The 17,908-nt window shown below is 34.4% G+C and overlaps 2 protein-coding genes across 4 annotated transcripts in view; one reads left to right on the plus strand and one right to left on the minus strand.

The window, feature by feature from the left end:
- The window catches only part of LOC134792802 (5-hydroxytryptamine receptor), a 65,280-nt gene that overhangs the window by 24,410 nt on the left and 22,962 nt on the right, over nt 1-17,908 (minus strand). The window lies entirely within an intron of this gene.
- On the plus strand, nt 1,506-12,109 carry LOC134792801 (uncharacterized). Of its 2 annotated transcripts, XM_063764153.1 has the most exons (9): nt 1,506-2,027; nt 2,460-2,543; nt 3,460-3,531; nt 3,639-3,788; nt 4,766-4,912; nt 9,458-9,912; nt 10,515-10,908; nt 11,107-11,339; nt 12,035-12,109. In XM_063764153.1, the coding sequence occupies exons 1-9, from the start codon at nt 1,745-1,747 to the stop codon at nt 12,107-12,109; spliced, it is 1,893 nt and encodes a 630-aa protein (XP_063620223.1). In that variant the 5' UTR covers nt 1,506-1,744. The 2 variants fall into 2 exon arrangements, with proteins under 2 accessions (XP_063620223.1, XP_063620222.1); XM_063764152.1 differs by lacking the exons at nt 11,107-11,339; nt 12,035-12,109 and having other exon boundaries at nt 4,769-4,912; nt 10,515-10,949.

Here is a 17,908-nt window from a genome sequence, read left to right on the forward strand (position 1 = left end):
CGGAAGCATGGTAAAATCAAAGTCGTGTCCAAGTGAACTTTTCCAATGTCAAGGAAAGAGGTCTCCCGAATGCCATTCCGCGGATTGATCCCCATTTTTTATACTTTTTAGGCACTTTAGTTAAGATAAATTACTAGCGAAACTTTACTGGCGGGCTATTTGACTGGCCAATGTGAGTATAATACCGTGACTGATATGATTTGGCTGTTTTAGAGTAAACTAGGATAGAATGGCTAGATCCAACTTGCCACTTTATTAAACAAAATATGCTCTTTGATATAGGGACATTAATCATGATAAACTCTAATTTTCCTACCCATTTATTCAAAACCATGTGTGTAATGTGTAGGTTAGGTTAGCCTAATTGTTCTAAAGTGTTAGCTTATTATTATCAAGTGTAAAATAACTCAATGAAATTCACAATCAAAACGCTGAGAATTCAATGCCACTTGTCGGGAGTGAAATACTTAATAGAGAAAAAGTAGAAACACGAGAAAACACAACAAATGCAACTACTTTCTTTAAAACAGACTCGGTATTTACGCTTCAATATCTTTTCATTTAAATCTGACGTGGTAAGGCAGTTAAAGTACCTACTAGCATCTCAAGTAGGCAATAGACATAACAATATAAATAAGTAAGCTGCTTGGTTCGAAATTATTAGGTAAGATATAAGTAATAATTAAGGAAGTAATCACTTAAACAACAGTACAAATTTCCTACAATTATTTGCTCTTATTATGAATAATATCTGGGACTTGGGAGACCGAGCTTTGCTCTGAAAACATATAAAAACTCAAAAATGCGCGTTTTCCCAGAGATAAGACCTAGCTAGATCGATTTATCGCCCCCGAAAACCCCCATATAGCAAATTTCATCGAAATCGTTAGAGCCGTTTCCGAGATCCCCGAAATATATATATATATATATAAATATATAGGTATATGTATAAATAAACAAGATGATGAATTTGTTAAACACTGAATTCACTAATGACTTTCCGGATATGTATCAGCATCATACGTGGCACAAATATCAAAGCGCTGAAGTCAACAAACACATTCTTGAATGTGCAAAGTAATTTTGGGCACGACTTTTAGAGGGAAACCCTTACCGCGGATTGCCCCGTGACGCGTGAACACTTGGCGCACCCGGCGCCAGCGGAGGTACAGTTCTATTAATATAAGTATATGTACTTTGATCTAAAATAACACTGGGTATATATTTTATTTTTATATCATAACGCTGGTAAATACTTATAAGTACCTAACTAACATGCCTATTTGATGCATTACGCTTGCCTTTTCAATATGCTAATGCTTTAAAATAAAACTACATGGATGTTATATGAAGGCTTGTGAATAGTTCATTTTTCTAAACGGGTGAGGAAAACAGTAGGTATAATGTGATTTACGAGTATGTTACCGAAATAAATAAGAAAACTAGCAATCACCTTCGATAGGTATATACCACGGCTGTTAATCTACGTACAACGGAATGTGTACGATAGCGCCATGTTGCTTTTAGATGATACTGACAACTTGCCGCGCTCTGATTGGCCGATCGTCGCCTAAACGTCAGTTGTCAGTGGTTGTCGCCCATGTTTGTTGAAAACTTTGAACAGTTTAAATTATTTTCAATTGCAATAAAGTGTTGATCGAGTGAAGTTCTTGTACTTATCCTCTCCGCTTTATTTGTGATTCATCCATCACCCAGTTCTGCAAGCATTTATGCATTGTGCAAAATGTATTATCAGTGCTGTGTGTGTAAAACTCTGCGAAAGGACGCTTTTACTTTGTACCGTTTTCCTAGTACTGAGAAAAGACTCATTATGTGGTTGAAGTGTTTGGAAACAAATGGTTTTGGAAATATGTCGCCGGAGCAAGTTCGAAAAGCTTTTATTTGTGAGAAACACTTCGAACAGCGGTTTGTTTCGGCATCGACACGGCGTCTCAACGCGAAGGCTTATCCTTCGTTATTCAGTCAAGATGAGATTAACAGTGGGATCCCATCTCATGAAAATGCCGGTAAGTGTAGAAAATGATAAGAAGTGATATAATAAATCAGTCTAATCTAATTCGTATCATTTACGACCATAAAAGATAATGTCATAAACTTCTATGCAATTGATGACTCATGAATCACGGCATGGTGATTTTATTATGTGTAGGTAATACAAAGTGTTTGTTTATTCCTGTAATAAGAGCATATGTTTCTAGTAAGATAATTATTTCATGCGATCGATATTAATATCTTAACACTTGTGTGTTAATTTTAGCTTAGCATTTTTGTACTTCTTTGGGTAAAGATATCATTGGCAAGTGTTGCAGTCTTTTATTAATTATTTTATTTATATAGAAATTTCCCAATCCTAAAAAAACACCATGCAGAATTTGTAGATAAATAATACCACATTTCACTTTAGTTATTTAAAAATAATATTTTGTTATCAATTTTAGAAAACATGGATCCGCTGAAAGAACATGCATATGTTCGTAAATCACATGACGACCACACATACTGTCAACAAGTGCCTCAAAAAGGTTTGTTTAATTTTTCTGAAATGCATGATAGCCATGATAGATACTCAATTACATTTTAGGTGCAAATTAATGCCTTTTTATCAAAGACATTATTAATATTATTATGCACATATATATTTCATTAATGGTACTTAGATCTGCAAGCAATGTAAAGAATCAATTTCTTGTATTAAGGTCAGGCATGGCTAGTGTTTCCATGGGCAACATTTTTTTTTATAAAATATCACCACAAAAGTAAAAAAAAGTCAAAAGTATTTATTTGTCAAACATAAGTACAGGTCCCATATACATCACTGTATCACTATGTTGTGCCGTAAGGCATACAATTTTTCATTTATGGACTGTGACTGCATGCTGTGCGCAGTTACCATTAATTATCAAAATCATCTAACAAAAATTCACATACACTATAATTATATGTTATTAAATATTTATCATCCAAAATTATCATTTAAAAGTTAATTAAAATCTATTTATACATAATATGCTTTGTTATCTAAAAATTTAAATAACTTACTTTTGAAACTAATCATGTCATCTGTATTTCTTAGTTCAATAGGAATTTTATTAAAAAATTTGGCGCCATTTCAAATATACTTTTTCTAAATAACTCCGTTTTGGAAGGCAATGAATTTATTTTACCACTCTACCCTACCACAGTAATATTTCCAATAAGGAAACAAAACTGTCAGAGGAAGGACCTACATGCCTTACCAATATACGTACATTTTAATTACGCATGTATATAAGAAAAGCCAAAGTTATCCCATAGAAGTATTTCCGTAACTACCCATAACAAATTTGTAGCAATGTGCACTGTGTAGGTCCTTTGGAAGATATTTTATAATAATTATAAGCCCTTATTAACAATAATTTTCAACGGGTTTAATGTGTTTATTATGTATTTCTGTTTTAGCGTCTCCTGCCATTCCATCCACATCGGGGGTTAAATCAACCGCAGTGGGCCATACACCAAAACAGACTATGGGTAAGCTAAATAAATGAATATGACACTATTTCCTATGTATTTTAATATTATCACAAGTTATTAGTAAATCTTATAAAAAAAAATTAAAGTGCTATTTTATGTTACAGCCGTTTCTATAGCCACAGAACCTGTCCCGACAACTTCAGACATTGAAAAGGAGACCATGCCCGAACTATGCAGCAGCTTTATTACAGAACTTGTTGTAGCTGAGAAGGTTACAGCTTGTATTTCACCTAGTGTACAGTCACACAATGAAGGTTAGTGAATTCTTATCATTTTTACAAGCTTTTATTTACTTTCACCTGACCGTTGTCTGTGTGTAATCAAATCTTGCAAGTTAAATTTGATCCACTTACCGGTTTCCGATTGAGCTGAAATTTTACATACATATGTAAGTCGGGTGACAATGCAATATTATGGTGTCATCGAGGTGATCTGATGATGGAGACCGGAGGTGGCCATAGGAACTCCGTGATAAAACAACGAAACCTAATTGTGTTTGGGGTTCTTAGAATTGTCTCGATGAGTATTCGTTGCTTGTGGAAAAAAAAGTACAGTCGGCGATAAAAGCTTGTACCAAAAATGAAATTTTGGCCAAAAACTTATTTTGTGTTATTGTATGGCAGTGACAGTACATATAATAGTACTTAATCATTTTTAAAGCAATGGCAATATTTTATGTTATTGTATGGCAATGACAGTGTTTACATAAAATAGTACTTAAACTTAATCATTTTTAAAGCAAAGGCAATATACCTATTCCCCACTATCATTTGAAACTTTATTACAATGTGATAGAGTTCAATTTTACATAATTTCTAACACTCTTATGCCCATTATAGGGTTATCTCACTCTGTCTTTCGCGTTATGAGTATGATGATAGTCACTGAGTAATGAAAAATAAAATCAAATAAATGTGTCATTCTATTTTAAGTGCTCAGAATCACGAAGTCTCTCTGTTCTAATAGGAGAAAAAAAGCCCCAAGGTTTATATTCCTATTTCGTTACCATTTTCCATACTAAGTGTATGGAAATTTAATAATTTCAGAAGTCAATTTGTGTAACTAGTAATTTTAATGAAACTAAGTTTTACCTGTTCAGGTCTCGAAATTCTTGAATAACGATCATCATGTGTAAGTCTAACTAGAGTATGCCCCGTGCGAGCCTGCTAGAACTGAGGCATGATCCATATGTGTGAGACTGATTGTTTCATAATTGTTATTTCTGTTTCAGCAGTCTTTGTAACAACTGCTGAAGCTGCAATCAAACAATCAAATGCTGAAGAGCAGCAGATTTTGCCAGAAGCAAATATTCCAGAATGTGTTGCGGTTGAGGAGGTTACCTCTACCAATTCACCAAGGGAACAGTCTCAAGTTCAAAGTTAGTATTTACCTTGACAATATTTATATTTGATATTTTAGCCGCAATTTGTACATTGTAGTACAATTAAGTATAAAGTACCTGGGAGATTGAGTTTTGCTCGGAAAACATATAAAAACGCTTTACACACTAATTCAATCGTCCTAACTGGCATCCTAACTAAACAAATGGTTCTAGTTAGTGCAGTCAGAGTCTTACTAAACGCAGTTACAAAGTAGACATGTGCGCCGCGCCGCCGCGCCGCCGCCGCCGACGATTTTTCCACGCCGCCGCCGCCGATCAATTTGACCGGCGTATAATCGGCGTGGGAAATTTTGATACGTATCGTGTCTTATTCCATGTTGCGTAGTGAGTAGATAGTGTCAGAGGTATAATTTAAAGATCCGTATGCTTTTTCGCTTATTATTTGCCAGTGAACCAAATTACCATCATTTTTGTCGTTGCGGTGTAGCCGTGATAACGATTTGGCGTTAATTTAAACAAGATCTAGTTTCTGGATCTCAGGTTATTATTTGATATTTTATCGCACAGCGTTTTTGTAGAACGCATTTTTTTTACATCAATAGTATCTTGATTGTCAATTTAATCAGTGAACTAAGTCAAGAAAATAGCAGGCTCATATCCTAGGACATAAGCATGCTATTTTCTTCTTAGAATCTCCAGCAAGCTGTCACCACGATTATATAGTGTGCTCGAGAAACTGAAAACGGTGAAAAATAGAGATACTAATCCTAAAAATACGTGTGATACCTCATTAGATTCGTCATGATGCCTAGAAAAATGTATTCGAAGCGTGTATTAGCACACAAGAAATATCAAAAGTTATAAACAAAAAAAGGGGGAAAAAAGTAGATACTTTTTATTTCCCCAATATCTCAAAAAGTATTAATATTTAAGAAACCAAAATTAATATTATAAAAGAGGAGGATATTTCCAATAAAACATTCCATAATTCCATTCCATATTTTATTAGTATATTTTAGATTTTATATAATATTATAAGTAATAGTTTAATTTTTAAGTAGGTTTATTTTAATTTTACTTTATTTTTTAGATCTTTAATTCATAGTTGGTTTTAATGTTTTTTTTTATAATATAGTAATTACTCAATTTTAAGCACTCAAAAATTGTACATCTGTCACTTCCATACTTGCAGAACCGTATCTCCATTATTTATGGATAGCATATATATGAGAAGGGCTCTAGAAAGCGGCAAAAATTTACGATAGTTATTTATACATTTTTTATAGTTTTAAATAAAGAAGGTAGTTCGAGAAAATTTTGTTGATTAAAAATTGCCTAATTTGTTGAAAAAAATAACTTAGATAAATTTCTGCAAGTAGTACATTTGTTGACATGTTTTAAATACACCATATTTAAAAAAAAAAATTCAATTACTATTCAATACCTTTAAAATTATATTTAATGTTACGTACTCACTTTTTCACGCCGCGTGCGTTTTCTGAAAATGAGGCGCGGAGGGCTGTGTTCAGCGTTGAATTGAATAAAAAGTATAAATAATGGATATACGGTTCTGCAAGTATAGAATGTTTTATTGGAAATATCCTCCTCTTTTATAATATTAATTTGGTTTCTTAAATATTAATACTTTTTGAGATATTGGGGAAATAATAAGTATCTACTTTTTTCCCCCCTTTTTTTGTTTATGTTTTGATATTTTTTGTGTGCTAATACACGCTTCGAATACATTTTTCTAGGCATCATGACGAATTTAATGAGGTATTACACGTATTTTTAGGATTAGTATCTCTATTTTTCACCGTTTTCAGTTTCTCGAGCACACTAATAATTGCGTATTTTATGATTTCTCGTGTGATGCTGGTGACACGCATAAGGGTCATCATATGATAGATATGATTTGATTTATTTATCACATCATATACAATTTCATATAAAATTACACACGATCAATTCTTAGTCATTTTATGATGATTATTAGCTTCTTTTACTTAACAATATATATTTCAATCAAAATTATAAAAGTCAGGTTAAAGTTTCGTAATTAGCTATACCTAAACAATTATACCTACTTATAGGAACTTAAATCACCAAGTATCATCACTAAGCTAGCAGTAAAGAAAACAAAGTAGACCTTAATATTCCATAAAACGGGACACTTCAAAGATATTCTATTGAGCGAATCAACCTGCCAGAGACGTTAACTTTCGAAAACGATGACATCTTTATTCTAACATACATTTCTGTAACTTCAGTTCAGACAAATGTAAAGTATGTAGTTCATCATTATTTCGTAACAAATCCTAGATGAGGCGACAGCGGCTGGGAAAAGTCAATATAGATTTAAGACTTAACATATAAAGATTTTTTTTGTGTTTTATTTGTATTCCGCTTACAAAGTAAATAAAAATACTGCCTAAAATGAAGTGTTTTAAAGTATCCTTCTTATTTTAATATTTAAACATACCGTTGGTAACGGTTAGGTTGGTAATGGTAATAAATGGTTGCCAAGTGACATGATGGGATATAATTTTCGGCAATAATTTAGAAAACACACATAATATGTTTTGGATAGCCTAGTAAATACTCAGAAGGCTTTAATGTAGAGTATCTACAGCCACGTTCTCATGCAGTATCAAAAATTATGCCACGCCGATTTCACGCCGATCACGCCGCCGCCGCCGGTCAAAAAATCATCGGACGCCGCCGCCGATGATTTTGCCATTGGCGCACATCTCTATTACAAGGAACCGTGTCCCGATTTGGGCCATGGTGCGTCCATTAATGAATCGCATACTAACGGATAGGGGTTTACGAGTACATTGACGGAAAAATAGTTTCATTGTTAATCAAAGTGGGCATATGATTATAGGCAACCCAACACTGGTGGCTTAATTGCCGTTTATGTCTGAAGATTCTTCAAGGATATTGTCAAATCTTATAAAATATGTCTCCCATTTCTGTTCATAGACGTTTTATTATTGTGTTAGATGCCTTGCATACTCTTATTACCAAATAATGGGCTAATTTGGTTAATTTTTTTTAATGAGTTTTTCGGAACTTATGTACGAAATATCATTTGATATTTGCCAGTCGCTTTTCGGTGAAGGAAAAACATCGTGAGGAAACCGGACTAATCCCAATAAGGCCTAGTTTCCCCTCAGGGTTGGAAGGTCAGATGGCAGTCGCTTTCGTAAAAACTAGTGCCTACGTCAAATCATGGGATTAGTTGTCAAGCGGACCCCAGGCTCCCATGAGCCGTGGCAAAATGCCGGGATAACGCGAGGAAGAAGGAGAATGCGCTAATTTGGCCCGGTAGCAACGAAATCATACCGTATACCCAAAAGAAGGGGAGAGGGGAAATAGTCGGCTCCCCAGGTCTAATCTATGCTATATTTCTTCATTTTATTAGCAATAAGGGCAAGTTATATATCATCTTTGTATAATTTAGAGACGAGGAATTCATTTTTGAAATAATCGTTATACCTTTTCATACAAATAAACTGAATTTTGCACAAAAAATGAATATTATATGTATTTTTAGGACAATTTTGGCCTTTACAATCACAGTGTGGTGATTTATACTAAATAAAATATTGGACAATTTAGCTCATTTATTCCTCATTCTAAAAAGTATCACTTTATAACAGGCACTCATATATTTTTTGTGAATAATAATTTGTAGCGCGCGGCGGTAACGATTTCCATTTAAATTGAATTATGGCCAAAGTCAAACATTTTAAAATGTTAAAAAAAACTGAATCTGTCATTTGAAAAGTATGAATACAATGTTTCAATATTTTACAGATAAATTACATAGGCCAAGCAATAAGAAGGTATAGAGGGAAATGCTAGGAACACAATTTTTGACTCCGTAACTTTGTTTGGACTAGTTAGGAGGTGAACATATCAAAAGTCCCCGGCCGTAGCCCCGGTGCTGGGGGTAGAGGGGGAAAAGAAGGTCTCATTTTTCGGTTTTTCACTTATATCTTGGAAACTTTGCGTCTTAGCGACATGACTACTAAGACAAACTAAAAGCTGATAATTCTTTTTACAAGTTTTATCAAGTCAAGTTTTTCGATATCTTAAATAGTTTTTGAGATATCCGCTCTTGAAAGTTTATTTTAGGGCTTTCAATTTTATCTTGATATCTACATTAGTGAAGCTGATAGGCCGTGTTTGGTATCATTTTCGTATAAATAGGGGGTGCTGGGTTTGGGGGGGGATGTCGCTAAGACGCAAAGTTTCCAAGATATCAGTGAAAAACCGAAAAATTAGACCTGCTTACCCCCCTCTACCCCCCAGCACCGGGGCTACAGCCGGGGACTTTTGATATGTTCACCTCCCAACTAGTCTAAACAAAGTTACGGAGCCAAAAATTGTGTTCCTAGCATTTCGATATAGGCTATGCACTATATCTAATGATATATAAGTTACTTCGGGACGCGACATGGCCCAGAACCCATACTATCCGGAATACGGCTTTACGATTTAGGAAGGATTTTGGATTAAGTAAGTGTCCGCATAAAAATTTCCTAAATTAAATTAAATGCTTATATTTTTCAGGTGTTGTTGAAGTTAAAGTTCAAAGTGCGAAAAGGCCACAGAAGCAGAGGAAACGATTGATTGGGAAATTAATGAACCTGACACCAACGGGCCGAATGATATACGACGAATATAAAAAATCTAAACGTCAGGCAGATTTTTACCACAGGGCTAAGAGGGCCTTGAAATTCAACAAAGAGAAATCCTTTCAAGAATTGACAAAAGACATGAATCCGTATGCGAAAACTATTTTGAAAATGCAAATCAACCTTTGCAATAAAAATAAGAAAGGGCGTCGATTTTCATTGGAAGAAAAACTAATAGCACTGTCGATAATGAAACAAAGCCCTAAGTGCTATAGGTTCCTGCACAAAATTTTTATCCTGCCGTCGCGATCGACTCTAAATAAAATGGTTGCAGGACTTAAGATCGAGTCTGGGATTTGTCCTCAAGTATTTGAAGTAATAAGAAGAGAGGTATGTATCTACGTCATAAAATCTTAGGATCTACATTAAGTAATTGATAACTGAGTTAAACAATATTATGAAATCATAATTTTTAATAAAAAATACATTGCGAAGATTGTAAAAAAAAAACTAAAGCAAAAAAGGCATATTAAATTTGAACTTTCGTATTTTGATCACATATTAAAACAGTTAAGACCTGGTCTTACGCGAATTTATTGTGTAACCTTAATTTCCGACGTTTCGACACAGGTTTCAGTGGTTGCGGTCGCAGCTAACTGATGTCCTAGTAAAAAAAAATCGCGTTGGACCCGGTTTTAAATATATTTTAATAAAAGGAATATTGTTTTCATTTTGTTGAAAATTATAGAGTTTCATTGTAATAATTGTAATTTAAAAGGGACCTTGACCCGCGCTGTGAGTTATTCTTGGCTGTCCATCGAAATTGAACGCAGCAAGTGTGATAGGTACCTTTTCACTGGCGGTTTATTTAGTAGTTTCATATTGTGTTGAATTTTAGATTTATTAAGGGATCTTAGATATAATTTAGTTTTATTTATATATATACATTTAGTTAAATGTTTTTAACGCTTATCTATGTATTTAAATTTCAGACCGAAAAATGGAGCTACAAAAAAAAACTGTGTTCAGTCATATTTGACGAAATGTCTTTAGAGGCTGGCTTGTCTTATGACAAAAACAAAGATAAAATTAATGGGTTAGTAGAGCTTGGCGAGAGAAAAAATGATTTCGCTGATCATGCCCTCGTGTTTATGTTGAGAGGAGCTGTCCACAAGTGGCAGCAGCCAATAGCCTTTTATTTTTGCCAAGGCGCTACTAAAGGCACAGAATTAAAAAGTATACTCGTGGATATTATCACAGCGGTTGTAGGATGCGGGTTAAAGCCGATATCCCTTATTTGCGACCAAGGGTCAGCTTTCCAAGCGGCTCTAAATTGCCTGAAGGCTGACACAGCGCGTGACCAATTACTGACAAATCAGGAACCAGGTTAGTAGTACTTATAGGTTTAATAACACTTTGAATTGATGTATGTTAAATAATTCTTCAAGGCTTAATTTTTTTTACCATAGCGCGGGGCAGATCATTGCAAAGCCATCGTAAAACAGTTGTAACTCGAAAATAGAATAAGATATTTCAAAGGTGTGATATTTGAAGTGTTTTTTTAATTTTCTGTGTTTTTTTTAGATGGCACTGTAACAATAAACGAAGTCAAACTGATGGTTATATTCGACCCTCCTCATCTTATTAAAGGATTGAGAAATAATTTTTTGAATAAAGACATTTCCTTTGAAGGAAAATTATCCACATGGAGAGACATCGTGGATGTATACGAAACGGACTGCAATAATATGGAAACAAGAATGCTGCATAAGTTAAATGACCAGCATGTGATACCTGAAAAAATTAAAAAGATGAAGGTTGGTGCCGATTTTTACTAAGACTGCGCAGAGCGTCAAGTGACGCCCTCATTAGGGGGTTTGTGTTTTCTAATAAACCAATTAATTTCTGTATAAATAAGTATATATTAATAGTGTTGTCCTACTTATCCCACAATAATTAATCTGTGATATAGTTTTATATGTTACTTACTTTTGACTTCATCACTTGAACGGAAAAAAGTGGCCACCATTTGCCATTTAGATGATGTAGCAAAATAAAGCTATGAGACAATAATGATTATAATGAACAAAAGTTGGTGAAATCAATAGGGCTACAATTTTAATATATATACTTACACTTACTGGATTATAGACAAATGGATTGGTTTATTAGAAAACACAATAATGAGGGCGTCACTGACTCACTTGACAGTCGATACCCTCTCAATGTGTGAAATCTAGTATAACTAAAGATTTTCTTATACAATCAACTAGCATATGCTTTACCTATGTACTGTAGTAAATGGTTCCGTCCTTATAATCAGCCTATAGATGCATTGAGAATGTTATGACCAGTTGGAATATTTTAATGATTTTATATCCTAATACTCAAGTAATTTATACTGCATTCACATTGCTGCATTTTATCCGCTAAAATATAGTTTGGTTATTGGTATTTTAATATATTAACGATATATTACATATTGAGTGCTGAAATATATATTTCTTTTCAGGTCAAGAACTGTGTAAAAGTATTTAGTTACACACTGTCTTCGGCTCTATCTTACACAGCCAACTTCTGTAAGTAATTATTTTTTCTCCTTTTCACTAACATAAATAGTTAGGTACCCATTTGTAGAATGCAAGAGTAAAAAGATAGTTATACTGGGTGTGGCCTGTAACATGAGCAAATAATTAAAACATAGACTCTACTCCTTAAACGGTGACACTTTTGTTCAACAACTTTTAAAAATTATGAAGTATTTTGACTCCCTATTTTTCATACAAAATAAATATTATCTTCAATGGACGCCATCGCCGCGCCATATCATTGTGATAGACGTTGCTTGTCACGCCTTAAACATAACAAAATTCGCAATACATTGTGTCTTAGAATAAACTTTAAAGTGTATGAGAAATCAAACCACAAGTTATTTTTTAAAGTCGCTGAACAAATGTTGGTCAGTATGAGGAGTACAGCCTACAGTTTAATTTTTTGCTCATATTACAGGCCACACCCGGTATATAGGTACATATCTAGATTAATATCCGGTAGACCGAGTAGACTCAGAACACGAATCCCTACTTATATTATATGCGAAAATATTTGTCTGTCTGTTGCTATAAAGTGCTGCAGGGAATGAAATGAAATTTATGAAGATAGAACAATAGGTATAGATAGTGAATACTATTGATGATAAAGTACCTACTTGAACTTCACAAATCTATTATGCATAAAATAAACAAATATGGTCATTTTCTTGTTTTTAGCTCACTATGCGGACGGCAGACCTGTGAGTGAAACATTAAGAAACACTGCTGAAACAGTTTTGTTCTTTGATAAATTGTTTGATAGCATCAACGGATCAGCAACCTATTCACAAAAGAAAGGAAAAGAGCTACGCTGTGCAGTGACAGAAAAATCTAAGCACCATGAATTTTGGCCGGAGAGCATCGAGAAACTGGAAAAAATTAAATATGTAGATTCCAAGGGAAATCCGAAATCCGTGCCTTCCTTAAAAAACTTTATTGCCACGGTAAAAACATTCATGAAGCTGTGGCAGTTTTTTAAGAGCAAAAATATGACAATAATGCGCCCAAGGTTCTTCAATTCAGATCCAATTGAAAACTTCTTTGGCCAAGTCAGGGCCTATAATTATAGGAACAACGACCCCAACTGCCACAGTTTCAAGAACACCTTTAAATCATTATTGATTACTAGAATGATAAAGTTTCATGGTGACGCTTATAATTGTGAGGATGACTCGGCAGACCAAATAATTAATTTAAAATCATTATTTGAAGATAGTGAAACTGCTAGGGTCGAGCCGGGTCATCCCAAAGTAGGAGATGTAGAAGATACTGTAGAAGAGGCCCAACGGGAGCAACTAAATGTTCTCCATTCGCGAGCGTACACTGCTGGATGGGTGGTAACAAAAACAATGCAGAAATATAATAATCAATGTGACAGTTGCAGAAAAAGCCTTACTACTAAAGAAGGCGCAATCCACAAATGGATTCATCAAAGAGAGTATGATGCCGCCACGAAACGCCTTACTTACCCATCCAGAGGTGCTGTTCGGTGTTTCGGTACAATTATTAAAGAAACTAACGGATTCTTGGAACACCGAGCCCATGAATTAAATCTGACGGCCAAAATTATGGAAAAAATTTTGTTCAACAATCCATTTAGTTTCTTTAAATGTACCACACACCGTGAAATTTTGTCATATTTTATTTCCGTGACAGTAAAGTTCTCGATTACAAATTGGTGCAATAACATTAATAAAATATTAAAAGGAACGGATATTGTGCGGATAAAAAACCGCACTTTGCCTGCGATGCAGCAGAAAGCTTTTTTAAAATATAAGAAAAGACTGAGGAATAAATCGTTTAATAAATAAAATTGTGTTTTATTTAAATTATTGCGACAAGTGTAGTTCCCGGCATTTAAATTGAACACTGACTCAATTTTACTGTATAAGTCGGTGTTCAATTTAAATGCCGGGAACTATATCAATTATAAGTATTAATTTCCTAAGGAGGGGGGGGGGGGGCTGGTCACGCAAGGTTGGCTGTATACGTTACGTCCTTTGCTACGCATCAATTCAAAATTTAAAAAAAAGAAACGTCATACATGACTAGGAGTACAGATAAAATATACTTGTCTAACGTACATAGTCTTTGTTCCCGAGTTGGCGGTCTGATCTCTTTGTAGTCTGTGGTATATACATAAGTGTTAATGAAAGTAAACGCTTTTAAATCTGCATAATTTTATGCATCGTTTCGCGATTACCGCGAGGTGTCACAATATTAGAATAAGACCTACGATCCATGTAAAGGTCATTAGAATTTAGAAGTACATAAAACTAGATATTGTGGGAGCTTGGGAGATATAATATATATTTTGTATATGTATTTATGTACTTGGGTACAAGTAGATCATGTTTAATTAATCGTAGCTACTTAAGTTTTGTTTCGTTAATAAAAAATAGCAGAAATGTGCTCCTGAGACACAAATGGTGCCACAACGATACGTTTCGTGACATAACAAACATATCAAAGAGTGTTACTATATTTTAAAATATTTCTCCTTTAATTGTCGCATAGTTAGCGTTAGTACAAATATATTTACGAATCGCATCGCGTTGCTTTTGCCGCTCATCTAAAAACTACTCACAAAAATCTTATTCACCTGAACTGTACGTAACCGAGGGTAAGTATAATATCTTATGCAGCACTAAATCTGGCGGCTGTACCCCGCACTAGAAGCAACGAAGCGTATGCAACGTTGCTTCATAGAAATTGCTTATTCAACTAAGTACTTGGTTCTACACGGGGATCGCAAATGGTGCTCGATAGCAAAAACTGATCATAAAGCGTATTTTATTAGGTTGATATCTTGACTACTGGTTAGAGAAAAACGGTACATATCAGTTCGAATATATAAAAATACCAATTAGGTAGTCTTATCATATCAAATGGCGTTGATTAAGTGATGGGTTTCTTTTGTACTTTCAATATATTATAAAATAAGTTTTGGTTCTGAATTCTCGGTTTCACATACTTTTTTACGTTACTTTTGTTGTTGTCATCATCATAGACGCAATGCGCAAAAGAAAATAGACATTTATAACGTACGAGTAGATACCGATATATCTATATTGATTTGCGGTTAATTAATATTGAATGACACGTAATTTCCGGCACACAATGAATCTCGGTTTTGACGGACTACATCTCTCTCGCAGTACACTGGAACTGTCATACAGATTTCAAACTCGGCGCCCGCGCTCGGGCACTCGACCGCAGAATGAAACCCAAAACCATGCACACAGCAACCTACTAGCTCAGTTATTCTGTCCACCTATTTATTTATATACTCCAGTCCCTTCCTAGTTAGGAGCGACATATGTGCTACTGAATTTTAACGGCACAGAATAATATGGTACCGTAAAATGGGGTGAGTTGGGTAAAATTTGACTTTCAAACCTCGATAAAATTTTATTTTTACATGTGAAAACTGAATGGTGTATATAATAAGTGGTTCGGACGTTTGTATTATAGTTTGTATTTTATTTTGGGTAGTTCCATTTCATAACTTTGACGATAAAGAGGAAAACCCACCTCACCCCGTAGTGCCTCGTATTTGGGGTGAGAGGGTTTTTCATACAAAGGTAATTTTGGAAGATTGTTGGATCGATTTTTTTTATTATGAATTTTACTATAGCTCCATTTTAAATTGGAATACATTATTTTTGTAGCAGTAGCCTTAAAAACCCACCTCATCCCCCTCTCAATCCTTCTCTCCCCATTCATAACCCATAGCTCCCCGCGAAACCTACTCACCCCGTTTTACGGTAACTAACATATTTTATTTTTAATCGGATTATGATAAATACTTAAGATCCACCAATAAGCTATCAACAAACAAAGCTGAATTGCAACTCTGTCCCTTTCACGACTTGAAATAATTAATCCTTCGTAAAATAAAAACTTTTTACCGGCAGTTCCACGAAACATTTTCTCAAAGTAGCCAAGCAGTGGTCTACTGCGAGTTTAAATTACTTCCGCACACTTTAAGAAGGGTCTTCACAATCAATTAATATCACTTAAAAAGTTTGCCGTAAACATTAGAAGGTCGAGAAATTCAATCAAACCCGCCACGGTCGAGCCGTAAATTGTATTCATTGCGTGTCTCTTGGTAAATTAGGCTCTTGTTGGGTCTGTCAACGGCTCTGCGTGTCACAGTAAAGGATATATGTACATATAAGCACTAAAATGCATATAACATGGAGACATATACTGTGATTTATTACAACTAATTTTTTAGGTTTTTAAACCATGCATCACAAATTACGAGAGAGAGGAGAATACATATTTTCTCGTTTGTAACAATAAACTAGAATGCGGTTAGTATTGTGAACGTAATAAAATACACTGTTTAAAAAATTTATATGGTTATACATAATCTTATAACAAAACGTCCGTGCCATGTACTTTGTGTTTTAACCATTTACAAATAAATAATAATATTCGCTTTTGTATTCTAATTTAGCATTTCTGTGGTTATGATACGTGTGAAATTCACTATTAATATGATCATAATCTCTTTTATTCTCAATAAAATTAAAACTTTTAATTTCACCGTAGTGGACAGTGAAATAAAATTACACCTAATTATATGGTAAAATGTGTACCAGCTTTTCTCTCACGTTAAATAAATGTATTTTATTTTTACGTTTCCGCAAACAATTGGCTCTAGGGATATTCACACGACTCGTATTGTCATGTATTTCTGCACGAGCAAACAATACATTACGGTCGGTTTATTTATTTGAACGAAAAATATCCTAATTCATTAATTCCTGTATTTATTTTTATCCATTATAATACAAATGTTGACAAGGGGTATCCAAAATTGTATCTAATATTTAATTTTATTTCGATATTTAGGTATATTACAACTTTCAGTGCATTTCGCTTGTCCCGTTTATATTTGTACGAGCGAGATGAATGGCAAGTAATGACTAATTAAAGTAAATAATATCAAATTAAAACGAATTTCAAAAGTTCGAAATAGTTCGAATGTCACTCCAGTAATTGATGTGCTTTTTTTGATTTTGATAGATATTAATCCAGATCGCTTGTATAGTACGACAAGAAATTGTAGGAAATTATTGAGGGCGCCACTTACCACGTAACTGTCACATGTTTGACGTAAAATGCTTAAACATGGCAACAATTTAGTATGGATTTTTTTGATAGACATATTCATATCTACATAAAGGTGCTTTTGTGTAGATATGAATAATAAAAAGCACACTTAATATTTGAATTTAGTACCTACCATATGTATACTATTCAAATCGATGAGAAGGAGAACCTACCCATACAAACATTTTCAGTCGCCGTTACGACACGGTGTAGACACATCTTGCGTCGACACCGTCTGGCCGTGTAGCCAAGATGCCAATCGCTTACGCACCGTAGCGATCGAAACGCAACTGTCACTGTCGCACTAATATAGAAGAGTGATAGAAAGACATAAAGCGTTTCGTTGTCGAAGCGATAGCGATTGTAACCTTGGCTAGGCCGGCTGTTTCGGTCACAATTCCAGTCGCAGAGTCGTCGCCGTTACGACACAGTTACTAGAAATGGGGAAGGATCAACACATACATATTTACACACAAAGTGTCGTCGCCGTGTGCACACATTGTTACCAGTTTGCGACTACTTTTACCAAAATCATTCGTTCATTTTGTTCCTGTCAAATGGAAACTGTCAGATGGAAAAATACTAAATAAAAATAAGTGACATTAATACGCCATCTCTAAAACGGATTACAAGACGTAAGTATTTATTGTTTGCATTTATATTACAATATG

The sequence above is a fragment of the Cydia splendana genome, chromosome 8 (genome assembly GCF_910591565.1).
Source record: "Cydia splendana chromosome 8, ilCydSple1.2, whole genome shotgun sequence".
Lineage (NCBI taxonomy): Eukaryota > Metazoa > Arthropoda > Insecta > Lepidoptera > Tortricidae > Cydia > Cydia splendana.

What these genes read in the sequence shown, in the direction of transcription:
- LOC134792801 (XM_063764153.1), top strand. Translation starts at nt 1,745, where the DNA reads ATGTATTATCAGTGCTGTGTGTGTAAAACTCTGCGAAAGGACGCTTTT. An exon ending in TGTACAGTCACACAATGAAG is followed by an intron (nt 3,789 to 4,765) that starts GTTAGTGAATTC and finishes TTTCTGTTTCAG; the next exon opens with CAGTCTTTGTAACAACTGCT. An exon ending in ACTGACAAATCAGGAACCAG is followed by an intron (nt 10,909 to 11,106) that starts GTTAGTAGTACT and finishes TGTTTTTTTTAG; the next exon opens with ATGGCACTGTAACAATAAAC.